This window comes from Engraulis encrasicolus, chromosome 7 (assembly GCF_034702125.1).
Source record: "Engraulis encrasicolus isolate BLACKSEA-1 chromosome 7, IST_EnEncr_1.0, whole genome shotgun sequence".
Taxonomy (NCBI): Eukaryota; Metazoa; Chordata; class Actinopteri; order Clupeiformes; family Engraulidae; genus Engraulis; species Engraulis encrasicolus.
In genome coordinates, this window is record NC_085863.1 from 53,205,862 (window position 1) to 53,224,812 (window position 18,951).

General features: G+C 42.6%; 1 protein-coding gene across 1 annotated transcript in view; it reads right to left on the reverse strand.

Moving 5' to 3' along the window:
* The window catches only part of acsl6 (acyl-CoA synthetase long chain family member 6), a 41,075-nt gene that overhangs the window by 9,393 nt on the left and 12,731 nt on the right, over positions 1-18,951 (reverse strand). The window contains exons 3-15 of the mRNA XM_063203956.1: positions 18,433-18,547; positions 17,714-17,778; positions 16,601-16,702; positions 13,302-13,401; positions 12,765-12,943; positions 11,676-11,708; positions 9,234-9,285; positions 8,210-8,283; positions 7,818-7,895; positions 6,482-6,616; positions 2,718-2,852; positions 1,431-1,526; positions 716-788 (exon numbers count right to left, since the gene is read on the reverse strand). Of these exons, the coding sequence (XP_063060026.1) occupies positions 716-788; positions 1,431-1,526; positions 2,718-2,852; positions 6,482-6,616; positions 7,818-7,895; positions 8,210-8,283; positions 9,234-9,285; positions 11,676-11,708; positions 12,765-12,943; positions 13,302-13,401; positions 16,601-16,702; positions 17,714-17,778; positions 18,433-18,547 (1,237 nt within the window). The remainder of the gene's footprint in view (positions 1-715; positions 789-1,430; positions 1,527-2,717; positions 2,853-6,481; positions 6,617-7,817; positions 7,896-8,209; positions 8,284-9,233; positions 9,286-11,675; positions 11,709-12,764; positions 12,944-13,301; positions 13,402-16,600; positions 16,703-17,713; positions 17,779-18,432; positions 18,548-18,951) is intronic.

Here is an 18,951-nt window from a genome sequence, read left to right on the forward strand (position 1 = left end):
ATGTGTTTGTGAACGTGGGTGAGTGTGTGTGTGTCCTGTAACCTGACCAGAAAAAATTGTGTGCTATGTGTGTGAGTGAAGCCGGGCATACACTGTGCGATATTTTCATTCGTTGGTATTAAGCTCCTGCTCACACTGCACGATGGAATTTCACTATTTAAAAGTTCACATCTCACGACTCGCGTCCTCACACTATACGAGCCGACAGTCGGATGCGAGCCAAATGCTTCCACTGTGCGACGCGACAGGCATGTTTCCCCGGTTTGCAGAGGAGGGAACATGCGCACCTGAAGTGGAGATGAGGTCGGGCTAAACAGCAAATCGCACCTATTAATTTGTGCATATGAAGTGTCAAATCGGGTCGTAGCACTGCTTTAACTGTGCGATTTACGCACGAGCCAGGACCAGGATTTCAGTTTTGATTTTCTTGCAACCCTGCGATTGCACAATCGCTTGTCCTTACCCCATGTACACTGCACGATGCAAGACTCAAGATTGACCTGCAATTGAGCAAGAAAGACCCGACTCCCAAAAAGTCGTGCGAGTGCCAAATCGGGGCGAAAGTCGCACAGTGTAAGCCCATCTTAAGTGAGTGTGTGTGTGTGTGAGAGAGAGAGAGAGAGAGAGAGAGAGAGAGAGAGAGAGAGAGAGAGAGAGAGAGAGAGAGAGAGAGAGAGAGAGAGAGAGAGAGAGAGAGAGAGAGAGAGAGTATTACCTGAGGTCCAGTCTCCTGGAGTGGTGTAGGTGCATCCAGCAGTACATTCAGTCTGACCATATGCTTCATACACCTACACACACAGCACACACATACAGAGAGAGAGAGAGAGAGAGAGAGAGAGAGAGAGAGAGAGAGAGAGAGAGAGAGAGAGAGAGAGAGAGAGAGAGAGAGAGAGAGACAGAGAGAGACAGAGACAGAGACAGAGACAGAGAGACAGGGGGGGGCAAGAGAAAGAGACCAAATAAAAGCAGATGTTAGTCCAAGATCAATTATGACACAGACTGAAAACCACCTCGGCCAGTTTGCTCATCATGGGCCAACGCCCTGCCTAGTGCCTACATGCATTTTGTAAGCCAAATAAATAGACATGCGTGACTGGAAACACAAATTTACACTTAACGACATCTCAGTCTCTGTCTCTGTCTGTCTGTCTGTCTGTCTGTCTGTCTGTCTGTCTCTCTCTAAATACAGACAGTCTAATCAATCCATCTCTCTCTGACATGCTTTCTCTCTCTCTCTCTCTCTCTCTCTCTCTCTCTCTCTCTCTCTCTCTCTCTCTCTCTCTCTCTCTCCCTCCCTTCCTCCCTCTCTCCCTCCCTCAAGGACACCCCAAAGGCAGCCATTTATATGCAGGATGTGATGTGTGGGTGCGAGTGGTGCATGTGCGATTGCCTCCTCCTCGTCATCCTCCTCCTCCTCCTCCTCCACCTACCTGACAGCCCAAGGCCGCCCTGAGGAAGCCCAGGACAGTGGGGGAGACGGGGGCCGCGCCCGTGATGATCATCCGCAGTCGGCCTCCCAGGCTGGCCTAACACAGCAAAACACACAGGACATACAACGCCGCAGTCATGATCCCCGTCACACACTCAGTAGGCAGCTGATCTCTTTCTGCTGACGATCCCATTCATTATTTGCTAAAATAGCTTAACTGCATCATAGCAACATCACTATGACAATACAGAGAGTCTTAAGTAACAGATTAACCCATTTAACCCTGATGCTGCATATACGCTGCATTGACCTAGCCGCCTGGAGCGACATAGACGCTGCACTCAGGCTCTTGAGATGAGATTTTTTTACATTAAAGATGTGGGTGTGTGCCTGCGAGCTGAATGATCATTCTAATGCAAGATGCGGGTACTAGCTTTTAAATGCAATTCATTTCATGTTTTTATGTGCTTCGGAGGCTGAGATATTTCTATTTTTATAGGCTGATGGCACCTTTTCCCAATAAGGGCTTTGGCATTCAGCAGGTGTTTTTTGCAGGTGCCTTAGGCTAAGTGGGTTAAGTAGCAGATTGAGACATGTTCATTACAATTTTGGTGACAGTAAGGTTAAAACAGCGGCTCCCTGTGAAAGGGTTAAACAGCACCGCGACCATTATCCACTTGACACACTTCATTGACAGCTTAAGCTGTGCCACAGTTATTCTATTATTCACATGATTAATCATCAGCTTAACTCAGTGGTTTTCACTTTTTTGAGCCAAGGGCACACCTTTTTTCACAGGAAAAAATGTCACAAAAGGCACATAACCAAAAGTCAGGTTAATTGTGTACAGGCCTCATGTACTTATAGGATGTGCAGTAATAGGTATGCTGTACCTTGTGCACTCAAACACACACTTTGTGTACCTTGTGCATTCAATCACACACACACGCACACACGCACACATGCACACACGCACACACACACACACACACACACACACACACACACACACACACACACACACACACACACACACACACACACACACACACACACACACACACACACACACACACACACACACACACACACACACACACACTATGGTTACACAGGTCACCAAAAATCCCCGACAAAGCCCTTTTTGTGAGCCCAGGAGGGCATCACCTCTGGGTCTGGTACCACGATTCCCACCAGGCGGGACTGTTGTACACACAAGTCACGCAGACACAGACACACACACATATGATTTGGACAGCCAAGGCGGGCGCTCTGGAAAGACACGTACCTGGATCTTGTGAAAGAATATCTTGTCCCACAGGCTGTCATTGCGGATGATGCCGCTGCTCACTTCTCTCCCTTTTCTCTTGGCCGCGAAGTTCAGCAGCCAGCGCTTCAGAGGAGTGTTGGCCTGGCTGAAAATCTAACACCAGACAGAGTCATGTGAATTAACATTTTGCAGTGCTGATTCGAAACTTGCACTCTAAAGAATACTGGACTCTTTTAGGGTTTGAACTAACATTAGTGTGTAGGCCTACTTGGGGCCCACTGTACTCAAGAGTTGAACAAACACTCAGCACAGCAATATGCATGAACCAAATAGACCATTTTTCTTCTTAAATATTTTTTAGGGCTTTTGCCTTTGTTTTTAACAGGACAGTGAAAGAGAGACAGGAAACGAGTGGGGAGAGAGGAGGGAAGTATCGGCAAACAACCCTCAGACTCGAACCCGGGTTGCTGGTATAGCAACCCAGTGCCTTACCGTTAAGCCAGGGCAGGGCCAATAGACCTTTTTTCCACAGTAAAATAGAAATGGTCATTACGAGAGCAATACGAGAGTCTTAATTGTTCGTGCAGAACAATGAATTCTTTATGAAGCGCAATGAAATGGTTTCACACCCAAAAGAAGTCAATCGTATTGCACTCGTACGTCAATCTTTAGTGGACACCTTGAAGTTAAGTGCTACTGCCACTTGATGCAATACAATCTAAAATATTCCATCACAGTTGGTTTTCTCTCAGCTTGACGCAACATGAGACTTTGTGAAGTGGCATCGTACAGAAATCAGTCATCCACTTTGTGGGGGTATGAACTGTCTTTCTAAGGAAATCTCAACGTGCCCGAGCAGAGCACATGCTCTTCATTCCATCCAACACCAAACATGGCAAATGAAAAGAGAAGAAAAAAAGAAAAAGAAACGATTAAAGAAAATCCGCCTCTGGCAGTGTTGCTTTAGAAACCTTAGCCTTCCCCTTGAAAGAGTGTACTAGTCTGCCAGACCCTCTGCTGCCTGGCAACGCTACCAGCTGTGCTACCAAAATAGATACTTAAGAACTCAACTTTTTCAGAGTTAATTCAGCACCAATCAAGAGTATAGCTTACTAGAAGACTGTCAAATCAAACATTGTAAGTGTTGAATTAACTGCGAAAATGACTGTGAATAGTATAATAGATATGACCTACCATTTCAATAATTCGATTGTAAATAAAATAAAATTAGCATAGATAACATGATTGTAGATTAAAAAAGGTAATGGTATGTGTGTCTGTGTGCCTAAGAAAATGTACAGCTATAAAGTACAGACATAATACAGTGTATTATATATCAAGTACCCTGCTCTTAGTGCTGTACATTACCAGTCGTTCATGTGGAAACACTGGTACAAGTGTCTTTTATTTATTAATGTGTTTCTGTCTGTCTATTTGATGTGTTATTCATCTGTTTTCCTTTTATTTATTATTGTCTTTCTTTTTTAAATGGTTATGTGCACCTGTGTGTCTTTTTTTAATTGGACCTTGAGTCTGGAATAAAGTTGATAATCATGATGATGATGATGATGTATGAGTGTATGTAGTCTATCTTCTGTGTGGATGTTATTGTTTTACACAGTTAATTTGTGTAAAAATGTTAAACACAACAGCCCCATGTTTTCAAAGTCATTTTTGCGATTAACCAAATGTGCTCCAACACAGGCCAATAAAATTACCTTGACCATAAAGTCATGTAGTCATGCAGCCAGAAATCATCTATGATATAACTCTATAATATTCTAACAACCTAAAATGTCTTGTGGGAATACGTCATTGTGGGGGGCATGAACTGTCTTTCCTAAGGAAGTCTCAACATGTCCCAGCAGAGCACTTGCTTTTGTCATGCAAACATGACAAAAGGAAAGCAGGGGGGAGAAAAAAAAAGAAAATCCACTTCTGGCAGTGTTGCTTTAGAAACCTTAGCCTTTCCCTAGAAAGATTGTACAGTACTAGACCGCCAGACCCAGACCCTACCCTGCCTGGAAATGCTCCCAGCTGGGCTATTAAAATAGATACTTTAACACTTAGGGATTATACACACACAGTCATTTTTACAGAGTTACCTTAGAACCAATCGAGAGTAAGGCTTACTACCTGTAGAGTGTGTTAAAATTGGGCTCTATATCACTTATCTTAGGTTGAGTTTTTATCATGAGACTTACCATCAGCAGCAGGAAAGTCTGGGGATCACCCCTGAGCATTAAAAGACAAGTTCACTATTTTCAACATTAAGGCCCTTTTCTGGGGTGTATGCAATGTTTTAGAGTCCCCCTCACAGCTTTTGTTATGTTTGGTGCTGTCTTTGTTTTCTGGCTATGTCCATGCGTTCTTAAAATCACCCCAAACATGTGGTGTTCAAAAGTATGCATCTCACCAAGTAGTTAGTGTTCCCTTGCATTCTATAAAAACTTTGAAAGGGAAACAAGGCCCGGCCCGATGTCCTTTCCCATTCCTTTCCCCACTCATTTCCTGTCCCCCTTCTTCACTGTCCTGCTCAATGTTCAAAGTTTAATGTTCAAAATAGTGCACTTGGCCTTGAAAGCGCAATTATATATGCATTACTCAAAAGGTTGTTCCATGTATCATCACCAAGAACTGTTCTGTGCAACCAGTTTTGTTGGTTTGATGGTTTTTGCACACTGGAGCATGCAGATGTGCTGCAAGGGACATTTCTTATCTTCTTTTAAATGTAGTCAGGCGGTATGATACCGAAGCATGGATGAGAAGTGAATCACAACTAGTGACGAAGTGTCAAAATGGTGGTTAAACTGCTTCTTTTTGTGCATGTTTGTGCTCTCACAGTAGCGGTCATTATTTATGAAAGGGGGTTTGTGGGACTTTTTGGTCTGTTGACAGACAGTTGCTTGACAGCTAAGTGGTGACTAAGAGGGCATGTGACCGTGCAAACTTTATTCTGGCTTGTAGCAGAAAGCTAACCGAAGAAAACAAACCAAGTGTCACTTGAACTACATTAGTTGTTCTGCACCATCTAGAATGGCAAGGTGCCTTGGATAAATTCAATATAATACAATACAAGATCTATTTATATAGCACAGTATCACAACTATGAAGTTGATTTCAAAGCACTTTAAAAATAAACACACACACACACACACACACACACACACACACACACACACACACACACACACACACACACACACACACACACACACACACACACACACACACACACACACACACACACACACACACACACACACACACACACACACACACACACACACCAGGTCTGGAGGCTGCCACACGGCATCAATTGTCCAGGGTTCAGAGAAAGTGCACTCACATGCACACATGCACACACACAAACAAAGACAGTAGGCCTAATAAAAGTCCTTAAAAAGATTGTGAAAAATATGGTGAAATGCACTGTATTCATCTGCTCCACCAAGAAGTCCAGTTGTTAGAAACTAAACTATTGGGATGCAAATGAACAACAGAACTGAATGAGATAAGAACTGAATGAGAACAGACTGAATGGGCCCTGCCGTCGCCAACCGGTAGGCCGCTCGTCTACCATGCGGCCGACCCGGGTTCGATTCCTGGCCCGGGTCCTTTGCTGACACTTCCCCGTCTCTCTCCCCAATCGCTTCCTGTCCACCTCTCACACTATCCTATCATCAATAAAGTCGTAAAAGACCAAAAAATGTCTTTAAAGAGAGAACAGACTGAATGGGAGACTCTTCGCAGGTCTTGTGCACGGGAAGGAGGTTCCTCACCTTGTCGTACATGCGGTTGAGCAGCCGTGGCACCACTGGGAAGACAGTGGGCTGCAGGACCTTCATGTCGTCCGAGAGGAGACGGATGTCACCCTGGAAGAAGCCGACCCTCCCTCCGTGACAGAAGACGACGGACTAGAGGGGAGCAGAGAGAGAGAGAGAGAGAGACAGAGACAGAGACAGAGACAGAGAGACAGAGAGAGCAAAATAGATTATTAACTTCCTACTTCACACACATGAATACTGCTAGGCATTAGAGGCACTAAAAGAAGACGACCAACAAGGGGTGAGCAGAGAGAGAGAGAGAGAGAGAGAGAGAGAGAGAGAGAGAGATATGAACATCTTGTTATTAACACCATCCTGAGGGTTACCACCTCTGTCTAACAAAAAACTTGGAAAGTTTGACAAAACAAATGACACTTCTAAAAGCACTTCTTTTAGGTTCGATTCGACTCGATTCCGGCACGGGTCCTTTGCTGACCCTTCCCCATCTCTTTCTCCCCACTCACTTCCTGTCCAAATCTTCACTGCACTATTATAATAAATGCCAAAAATGCCCCCAAATACAAAATGTATTATAAAAAACTAATCGAGAGTTAGGCACTGGGTAGAGAGAGCAAATCCGTTTGTCAGCTTGTTATACACAAATATGGACACACTGGCAGAAGGTGACTAAGGCGATAGATATAACAGAACAATACAGTATGTTACCATCAGGCCATGCTGGGAATGGACACACACACTGATGCATACAATCAGCATGATATTCGTAAATTATGGGTTATTATATAAGATTTGACAGAGATCATTTACTTTTGAACAAACGTGACATCGCTCCAAACACTTTTGCCGTTCAGTGCTCATAGTGAGATAACTATCTGATGAGCCCACGGTGTGATGATCCACATTTGAAAACACTTACTATAGCCTAAGCTATTTTCAGTATTTTATTTCCAGAATTCTTGCCGCCCATTCACAAATGTGTACGTAGCCTACCACCACCATCAAATCTGTATTCATTATGACTGGGAAAATTGCACTTGTCTTACATGAAAAGAGGGATCTTCTCCATGTCCGCCATTTTGAATGACCAGAAATAGCCATTTTTAGCAGCAAAACCTACTATGCGTTGATCATTCTAGCAAATATTAGTTTATTACTTTTGTAAATATTCATGAAAAGATCAAATTTGGAATTTCAATGAGAATTGTTTCAATGAGCACCATAGTTGCAAAACCTACTCTGCCCACCATCTTACACAGTGCACCTTTAATGATGACTTTCCACGATAATAAGTACTTATTGAATGTACATTAAAAAATAAAAAATACTATACCTCAATGAGTCTCTCGAACATATGAGCCAAGGGGAGGAATGAGATGAGACAGTCGTCTTGGTTGGGCGAAATTACTTTCTGCAATAGAATACATTACGATACAATGTTCAAGTTGGGACAGCTCCTGATTACATGATGCACACTATTACCATTGTGCAAAACTGCTAAAATGTGTCCGATGTCTGTGAATGTTTTTTTAATCCCACATACTAAAATAGGTTGGATGTCTGTGAGTGTTTGTCCATCCCACATACTAAAATGTGACGGATGTCTGTGAGTGTTTTTTTCCTCCGACATTGTAAATTATGTTGGATGCCTGTGAGTGTTTTTTTCCTCCGACATTGCAAATTATGTTGGATGCCTGTGAGTGTTTCTTGCTGTATCCCACGTACCTCAGTGACCTTGAGAAAGCCTGAGAAGTCCGCCACCACGTTGCCATGGGTCAACATTACTCCTTTGGGGTTTCCTGCGAGAGAGAAGGAACAGTACTATCTGCATCAAGATGGAGATTAATGGCATTGCAACACCTCCACAAACATCCATACAGTAAAAAGGTTATTTCAACAGTTTGAGAGTACACGGGGACCGAATACACTCTAGCAGACGTTAAATCAACTCTCTAACTGTTGAATTAACACTGCATTTTTTTTTACTACGTATACACACACAATACTATCTGCGTGAAGATATTAGATAGATATTAGATATTAATCATTGCAACAACCCCCCAAAAAGTAGCCATACAAGCACAATGCTATCTGCATCAACATATAGATTACACATACCACAAATGCATAGACATTCAATAATATCTTGATTGATTAAATGGACGAATAAAATTGATGAATGCCCCTCTGATACGTAGGTCTCATGAGTAAGTAAATGTACATGTAAGCATCCACGCAGTCACACACGCACATCCACACGCATGCACGCACACACGCAAACACTCTAACCGGCTTCTAGTCCAAATTTTAACACAAACACACATACACACACACATACACACCAGCCAGCCACACAGACACAGCCACCCACAAACCCCCCCCCAACACACACACACACACACACACACACACACATACACACACACCAGCCAGCCACACAGACAGTGTTGCATTTGCATCCCCACTTTTGGTCTCCCTAAATGAGCCTTCCTCAACTCGTTCCGGCAACCTTGACACAAACACACACACTCACACCCCTCCGCACTTCCTCAAGGTAGCCAGCAGGTGGCTCTTGCTCCTTCCTTTCGTCCTTCCAAGCTGCAGCAGTTCAACTGAAGCGCCTTATAAGGAAGTCCCCCCCTGTCTTGCTCTGGATTGTGCACGTAGACAGACAGACAGTGCTGGAGCTACTGTACTGTAGCGCAGACAGACAGCAGCTGCATGTGGTGCATGCTGCCACAGTACTGACCTGTTGTCCCGCTGGTGAAGCAGACAATAGACAGGTCATCTGGCCGCGGAGGCTGTGGGAGACAGAGCAGAAGATATGTGAACATTTGATTGATGTGCATACATTCAGCATTGAAGACGTAGGCCCATTATGCACACCCTTCCACCAGGGGAACGCTGCAATAGTCATTGAAAAGTCAACTAGCATGGTACGGCCTGTACAGTACTATGACATTCATAACATAGGGCCTTCAGGAATGTACTAAGACTTGGTCGTTGCCATTCTGGTAACAGCAACTTTATAACGCTGTGTCTTACCGGTTTAATAAATGTACAGCCACGTCAACTTAGTTCAAAAGAAATTTGTTTAGATATACGCTCAACATCACAAACATAATATGAGCAAAGACAACAGCAAAGCGCATTTAGAAGTAATAGACATCCATGAATAGGCCTACATAAACAGACCGTGAACAGAGGACTGCACCCAGTAGACACTAGACAACACACAACAGTGACTGGTATTCACGGAGCATTCGACTTGTTCAAGGGTATCCAGTGGTGAAGCGCATATGGTTGATGAAATGCATACCGATGCCAAAGTCCAACATCATATACACAAAAAACAATGCAGTGTTAATTCGACACGTATAGAGTCAATGTGAAATCTTCTAGCATTAGGTCCCAGGGTATACCACTCTCTAAATTTTCAATTAACACTGCCTTTTTACTGGGTACATACTGTACAATACATGGACATAAAGTCATAAAGGCTGATAAAAGCCATCACTCACTGTAGGAGGAGTGCATAGAAAGTCACCTACTGTTGCAAACCTCAACAGCGTTGTGTTGTGTGCATTCCCCATGTTCTATTTGGTATGACATGTTGGGCCTTTCTTCATTGAACTGGGTTATGCTTATTGTCTTTCCCCTTTGATGTTCAACATTTTCAAAAAAAAATGTTTAACTGAAATTGTTGTGTTTATGTATGTATACATTTCAATGGGTCTGGGTGCCTGAGAGTTCTGCTCTTGTATCGTACAAAAGTGCAATTTGAGTTGCAATTTGAGAGAATTAAAATGAACGCGTATAATAAACCTGAAACGTGAGCTTTGAACCATATAGCTCCCGCATTCTAGCACGGGGAACATTACAGAAGTTAAGATCACGTGACATGCCAAAAGCTGTTGCTCTTGTGGTGGCATGTGTTGTTGAGCTCATAGAAGGAAGTGTCTTGTTGTTGAAAAGGCGTTGCTAGGAAATCACCTACTATTCTATGCGTTTCACACACCCTCGCTGTGGTTTATAATGTGTGTGGCATAGCACAACCAAACCGCCTCAGGTTACCAGGTACTTTCAGACAGCTCTCCATGTAAATAGTGACTACAACATTAGCTGTTATCATAATCATGGATACGTAGTAGTCTGCATGCTCGTCTTGTTATGAGCGTACGAGATCCTACTTCTGCATTTTGTCACCTCGTCATGTGAGTCTCATGTAGATACAAATAAATGTTTGCCTAACGTAGGTGTTTTTTATTGTGTCATTTTGAGCTCATACAGTTCTATACGTCTGTTACACTACAATGTATATAATACATTACGTGATTACTATTACATGTACTGTATGTTCACCTTTCACAGTCAAATCCCTGGGAAATGTGGGCAACATTCAAATACATGTAGCTGTGATGTGTTATTTTGTAGTGAGCGCTCTTATTTCGTTTGTATGTCCTGTATCCATGAGGGACTGGAATACAGTAGGCTAGTTAATACACCGCGCTCTCCAAATTCAGACTCCACGGAGAGGGGGGAGTGTAGACAAGATGCTTCTCCAGAGAGAGGCATTTTGGATGCATTGTCTCCAATCCATGTCACCAGGGGGTATGAACGAAGATTTTGATTTGTCACCTTTCCTCTAATACCTCACTACTTTTTTCATGGTGTTTCATGTTTTCTTCTGTTTTTTATGTGTATGAGATTTTGAGCATGTTGATTTAGCAATACTGTATGTATATATGGGCATGCACATTTATGGTTTTGAGCTCTCATGTGCTGTCTCATCTCTTTGAATTGTTGTAAATGCACTTCATGATTTTGGATACTTAATTGTGTGCTGATCCAGGAGGTGGCACAGTGGCCACTCCAATTAATGAACAGCTTACAGGCCTGGTGCTTTGGAGCGTGCACTGCGTGATCCCCAATCAGTAACAGGTAATCAAAGCAGACACCTCGATAAGGAAGTAGCTAGACAAGACAAGACACTGACGAAGGCAACAGCCAAAACGTTTGTCTGTTTTCTACTGCTAGGTAAAAAATAAAACATAAAAAAGAATAAAAGAAGAATCTGAGTGCGATCAACCTCTTCACTGGACTGGAATACAGTAACATTACCTCATGACTACTGATTTACATATTGGTGGTTCTGGGATGTGTGCCTTAGTTATGGAGTCAGGATACGTACCATTGGGGTTTTGTGATGCTCTCTGCCAACCGCCTGCAAAAGGAAAACAAATGTTAGGATTCCACTGACGATGAACCGCAATCAGATAGAAAGAGATAGAGGGAGAGAGACAGACAGACAGAAAGACAAACAGACAGACATGACAGAGATGGACGGATATAAAGAAAGGGAGACAGAGAAAAAGAGAATGAGGAGAAGAGAGATGGAGATAGAGGAGAAGAGAGATGGGGATAGAGGAGAAGCGAGGTGGAGATAGTGACATACACAGAGAGGTCAGTGTCTCTGCCGCTGGCCTATCACGCCTCAAGATCTTCACAGAGGATATCCTGAGGAATGTCCTCTATGCTGTTTTATTGCTCTGTGCTGGTTTTACACTGCTATCTCGAACTCTACCGCTGACACCAACACAGTGCATTTTACAGTGCTAAGAGTTTAGAACACTTAGAGGGTATTAGGTCCCAAACACACAAACGCACACCCTGATGAAGGCCGTAGGGCTGATAAACATTGGTGATTTTTGATGCGTTGGCCCACAAAATAAAGACATTTTTAAATCAATAGAAGTGTCTGGACCAAGGTTTTGTTTTGCTGAAAAAGTGCTAAATTCAACTCTCTCTTTCAAGTGCTGAAAAAGCACTGACTCAACACTTACTATAGTTGAATTTAACAATATTCAAGTGTGTGTATTGGTCCTATTCTGTAAGTATGTAGCGAAGTGTAACACATACAAATTTTACAATGACCAATAATCACAAAAAACAAAACAAATCAATCAAATGCTGAAGTTTGTTGACAGACGTAACTACAGCAAGCGTCCGTAAGGGGAAAAGCACTTTGGGAGAGCAACAAACTGAGAGGGAAGAGCATCTTTTGCCAATTCTATTTTTGTTCACTTTCAGGACCAAGGATTTTAAAGGGGTTCTCCCCTGTTCACCATTTTTATGCTTTCGTTCCGGCATTTACGACTAGAAAGCGCTATGTGGAATTAAGATGCCTTTACAAAGGTGTGTGTTTTCCATGTGCCATTCTACATTCCGTTGCTCTTGCTGTTGTTGTTGCTGTTGTTTGTGCGCTTGTTTGTTTGTTTACCTCGATGTCCTTCAGGGCCTGCACCTGCACCCCACACTTCTCCCCGACCTCCACCAGCTGGGCGTCAAAGGAGTCCATGAGCAGGATCCTCCTCAGGCCTGGCGTCTCCTGGCTCTCCACATTACCCAGCAGCACCTGGGCCTTCTCAGGCTTATCGCAGATCACCGTGGAGATCTCCGCTGAGGAGACAACAAATAAGTGTGTCATGCGGGCATTTCACAGGGGGCATCTCCTGGGGACACCATGGCTCAGTGGGCTAAGTGGGTATTTATTCACTATTATAAATACGGAGGACCCGGGTTCGAGTCCAACCCGAGGTCATTTCCCCATCTCTTTCTCCCTCCACTCGTTTTCTTTCACTCTACACTGTGCTACCTAAATAAAGAGGTAAATGCTTAGAAAAATATCTTAAAGACAAGGTGTCAGATTACTTTCCCAAGCCTATACAGTGTACTGCTGAGATGAACAAAGCCGATGTGTTTTTTTTCCCTACTGTATGAAATGTAAGGCGGTGTGAGCAGGTGAAATGTAACCTACCTCTGTTGATGATGTACCGGATGGCATCTGCACCCAGTGTGTCGTACAGAGGGACCACCACCATGGAGTAGGTATAGCAGGCCAGCTCGGAGATGATCCACTGTCAAGAGGGACACAACGCGTTGTTTATTTCTGTCTTGATGCATATCTAACTCACTTCAATCGTTACACAATTAAAAAATACAGTGCTAATTCAACACCGACAGAGTCGATTTATTTTTTCTAGATTGTATTTCCCAGAGTACCCAGAGTACTCTCTAAGCATTAGGAATGAACACTGCAGTTTTTGCTGTGTAGCATTGCAGGAGATAATAGCTACATGAAGTACATGAGCATACAGTATATCACATAAGTGAGTACACACCTCACAGTTCTCGTCTCGAAATGAAAAGGGATTAAAAAGGTACCGGTGTGCGTTTCAACCTTTGCAACCTTTGTTTCAAACAAATTTACTTTAGATGGTGTCAAGCATGTGAAGTGGTAAACAAGTGAGTTTTACAAAAAAGTTTATCCTCTCAATAGCCAAGCATGGTAGTGGGACTGACATGGTTTGGGGATGTATGAATGCTGTCAACATTGGCAATCTGAAATACACCTAAAAGAAACCTGCATGTCAACATGCACTGTGACTACTGAAGCAGATCATGATATTCTCCATAGGATTGCATTCAAATCTCACACCAATCTATTTAAGGCAGGTGCACACTCAAAATGTAAAAGTTCAATGCAAAGAAAGGTTGAAACGCACACTGGTGACCTCCTTTTTAATCCCTTTTCATTTCGAGACGATTCGAGCAGATCTTTTTCCTGCAGATCAGAGGGACAGCGATGGGTGCAACTTTCGCCCCTGATTATGCAAATTTGTTTATGGGGTTCTTGGAACATAATCACATCCACAATAATAACCCATTCACTGAAAGCGTAGTACTATACAAACGCTACATTGATGACGTAATAGTGGTATGGAAAGGCACAGAGGAACAACTGAAAAAATTCCACAGCTACATGAACAGTCTTGTGGACACAATCACATTCAGCCTGGAGTATGACAAAAGCCAGGTACACTTCCTCGACACTTGGGTCAAACGTGAAGATGGGAAGCTTTTCACGACACTGTACAGAAAACCCACAGATAAAAACAGCACTTTACATGCCTCAAGTTTCCATCCATGGCCCACCAAGAAGGGACTCCCGTATAGTCAATTTTTACGCGTACGTAGGATTTGCCAGAGGGACGATGACTTTCAAGTAGAGGCGGAGAAATTATACGAGCAGTTCATCCAGCGCGGTTACTCTAACGATGTCCTTGATTCTGCCCTGGATCGAGTAAAATCCGAGGGCGATTCAGGCCGCACTCGAGTGAAACCACCGCGCAAGGACCCTCCTCTCGTCTGTTGCACCACATACACCCCTTTCAGTCATCAGATAAAAGAAATCATCAAGCAGCACTGGCATGTCCTCCAGACTGATACTGTATGCGCTGAACTGTTTCCCCAACCGCCCATGTTCACTCACTCTAGGTCACCCAACCTCAAAGACAAACTTGTCCATTCGGACACGTATGACCACTCCAAGCGCCCGTGCGCACGACTAGATGATACCACTGGTTTTTTCCCCTGTCGTAATTGTACTTCCTGTCATAACATTCAGAAAACTGACCACTTTATCTGTTTTTCCACAGGAAGACGCTACAACATCAGACAATTTATAACATGCAGTTCTGTTAATGTAATTTATCTCCTCAGCTGTCCTTGTGGCCTACAGTATGTGGGATGCACGCGCAGGCAGCTGAGAGTGCGTCTTAACGAGCACCGGAGCGCTATTAACAGAGGGGACCCCAAATCGCCGGTTGCGAGACATTTTAATGAAGCAAAACACTCGGCCAGTGACCTCAAGTCTGTTGGCATCGACAGAGTTTTACCTAACCGCAGGAGCGGTTGTACTAACCAGTCACTCCTGAGATGCGAGGCTAGGTGGATCTTCTACTTGAAAACGTTAATACCTAATGGACTTAATGATGACTTTGATTTAGCATGTTTCCTATAATGAATAATTTCTGCGGTATTTTGTCCAATGATGATGGTGTTACCATCAGTACTCTTTTTTTCTTTACATTTATTATTAGTACTATTATTATTGTTATTATTTTCATTGTTGTTCAGCATTACCCCTTTTCAATTTTTTATTTTATTTTGTGTTTTGTTTCCTTATACTCTCCCCCTTATAGTAGGCCATGACTGCATTTTGCCGGTTACCTATGACAGGTATCTATTGGTAGGATGTCTCCATCCACCTGTCCATCAACTTGTATCCAAGCTAGGTTGAACTACCTGTCTTCCGTGAACGTGGCCTTTACTCTATTTAAGGGCGTGTCTTTATTTTCAATGGTTGCACTGATAATGGTCTGACTGTGACCGAAACGTTTGCACTACACTTGGGCAGCACCTTTTTTGTTTTTCTAATGCAATAAAAAATCAACATTGCATTCGGCAGAACAGTGTGCGAGTTCCCCTTCATTGCTTCGAGACGATTCGAGCCAACACGGCCCCTTCTCTAACGGATTTTAATCCGGGGTGTACTCTCTTTTGTGGGTACATGTTCAAACATTAATGGCTGTATTTTGTTTTTTTCTGAGTGAACAAGAAATTTAAGCGGTTAAATATGTTGTTAAAATAAAATAATATGTTGTGTCGAAGTGAAATTTCTTTAATGCTTTCCTATGAAAAGATATACTCACAAATCTGCAAAAACTGTGAGGAGTGTACTCACTTACGTGATATACTGTATGTCCAATAAGCAAAGCTGATTCTGATTTATTATATTTACATATCTTTACTTTGCTTTTGGTAGCCAAACAAATGTGTGTTAATTCAACACTTAGAGGGTACTCTGGGAGAAAATAACACTCTAGAAGATATTAAATCGAATCGATACTGCTGAATAAACATTGTATTTTTTACTGTGCATTATAAGTAGGGAAACAAAACATTAAGTGATAATAGTAGTTTTCTGTTAAGTTTTTTCTATTTCTACTGTCAATATTTTCAGTGACAACAGCTGAACTGTTTCTTAAAGCGTCAGCCCCTTGTCTAAATTGTCCAGAACTAATCCAAAATAAACATTTGGCATACAGTGCGATGTTATCGCCAACATGCGGCTCTATTTGCCAACAGCAGGAGTATATGAGACTAAAAGGGTTGATATCAGCTGACTACAGCGAGTGTGTCAACATAGCTGTGTGTGTGTGAATCCCCTCCACAGTCCTATGATTTCTTTTTGTTTCTGTGTCGGGTTAGTACCTCTGGTCTGTTTTGTGCAAACACGCCGATGAACTGTTCTGCACCAGCCTTGCATCCTTTCTCAATCAACCCAGATCCAAGGTGCTCTGCACGCGCAATGACCTGCACACATTAAACAGACAAAAACACTGACCATGACCAACTCAGCAGGGAAATGTTTAACAACTCGAATAATTCATCCATGATATACATACGTTATATGTTCTTAACATTGTTTATATTTATACTGCATAGATGTTGCGCTTTTGTACTGAAAGGACACATACCATGTATGTATTCATTTTTATATATTTGTTTAAGCTTTAAAACCAGCACTACACAATAGATAAACTACAAATAAAACAAGTACAGTTACAGAGAAGAAGCGATAACTAAAACCAACCATATATTTCACCACAATTACAAAAAATAGGGAACTAATTGGCTGTATGATAAAGATCCTCCTCCATGTCAGCACGCAACCTTTCCACTCAGCATATTTCACGTCTGTGTGAGTTTCTGCTTGCGGGGGCTTGGTGGTGACAGCCCTGAGCCATAAGTGTGCTGGTGGTGACTGTCTGTCAGAGTGAGAGTGAGAAGGAGGAAGTGGCCCGTGCTCTATACGTTCCATACGGTGAGTGGAATCACGGCATGCTTTGTCATCCGCTCTTTGGCTGAATGTGGAACAATAACGACCACAACACTCAACACACTGCCTCAACACACAGCTTACACAGTTCTTGTAGCCGTTTGGTGCTGGTGATGCAGCGCACTACTCACTGCTACTAAAGTACCTCATAACAACATTCCTATGACATTTCTGAGAGTCTGAAGTGACAGATTATGATTATTTGGTCATTAAGTTACATACAGCTTTTTCTACATACATTTTTTTTACAAACCATCAGGCAGAGGTTTTATTACTACTGCTGCAAGAGCAAGACACTTGTTTACATACCCTCCCCGTCTATAAATAAATCTGAATGATTCAAGTCAGTGAACTTCCTTTGTGTTAGCCTGTGTTGTTGACTTCTTGCTTGACACGACCAACAAAAACAACCGTGTCACGCAAGAGTTTACAACTTTATTTCCAAGGACTTGATACAAGTGTTTGTGGCCATGTTCTGAGCTTACCTCTTTATAAGAGAGCCACTTATAGGGCTGGTTGGGTAACCGTGAGCCTAAACAGGGTCCATCACCTGTGGAGGTAGAATAAAGAAAATCATAGAATATGGTGACTAAAGCCCTGATAAAGACCTTTTGTTTATTCTGGCTCTGGACTGTCAGGAATAACCTAATCTTATTGCAAATAAAATATTTGTATTTGCAATGGTAATAAGTACAATGAAATACACACAAAAATACATTAATACAATTAGGATAAAAGAGATTAGGGAAAATACTCAAAAAACCTCACACACCCACACATCCGCATACTGTACCCTAACCACACCCACATACCCAAGTACACACAAACATCTCATGACATATATCAGAAAAAAAGATGACTGTCAACAGCATCAGTATCTGGATCTGCCAGTCTGTCTTGCTAGGACACATATGAATGAATGAACAGGGGAAGACAATTCCCTAGAAGGTGCTTGCTTTTTTCATTATCTTTACATTTGTCGGTGTTAGTGTTCTCAACGGTGGCTCAAGTTCCCCCCAAGGGCCGTTGAGGAGGATAGAGCTGAGAGGGGACGGTGGGGTGGGGGGCGTTGGGAGGGTTATGATGAGGTCCAGAGGGTGTTTATTCAAAAAAGGTTAAAGACCATGTCTATGTTGAGATAAATCCACGCCCAATATGAACAGGGGAATTTCCTGAGGTGGCGTTGTGTGCCTGAGTTACTCACCAGCTATGTGAAGACCCCGGCGGAAAACCTCATACAGGGTCTTGGCATCTTCGTGGTAGTGGGTCAGAAGCTTTGGACTGTCTCCTAGCATGGATCTGCGTGAGCCATCCTCCAACTACAACAGAAACAGAAAAATGTGAAAGGGTTACACTGAGCAGAAAGCAAGAAATAATTTATATGTGCCTGAAATAATAAGAAAAAGTCATAATACAGAAATACAAAATAATAGTAATAAATTATTCGTATTCTTCTTATCATGATTACAATAACATGTTTCACACAAGATGCTTCTCGAAGTGTTTCAGTAGTTCGCCAGGGACACATACTCTAAAGCAGACATTTTTACAATGTTTACAGGATGGCATTTATTTCAATGCAATGACGCCTAAGCCCACAATGTTGATGTGGGCTTTGAGCTCAGTGCTCACAAGGGTCAATTTACCAACTGTTTCAACGCTTTATGATTTTCTATTAGTAAATTATAAATTGGGTCTACTGTAATTTTAGGCCCCATGACAC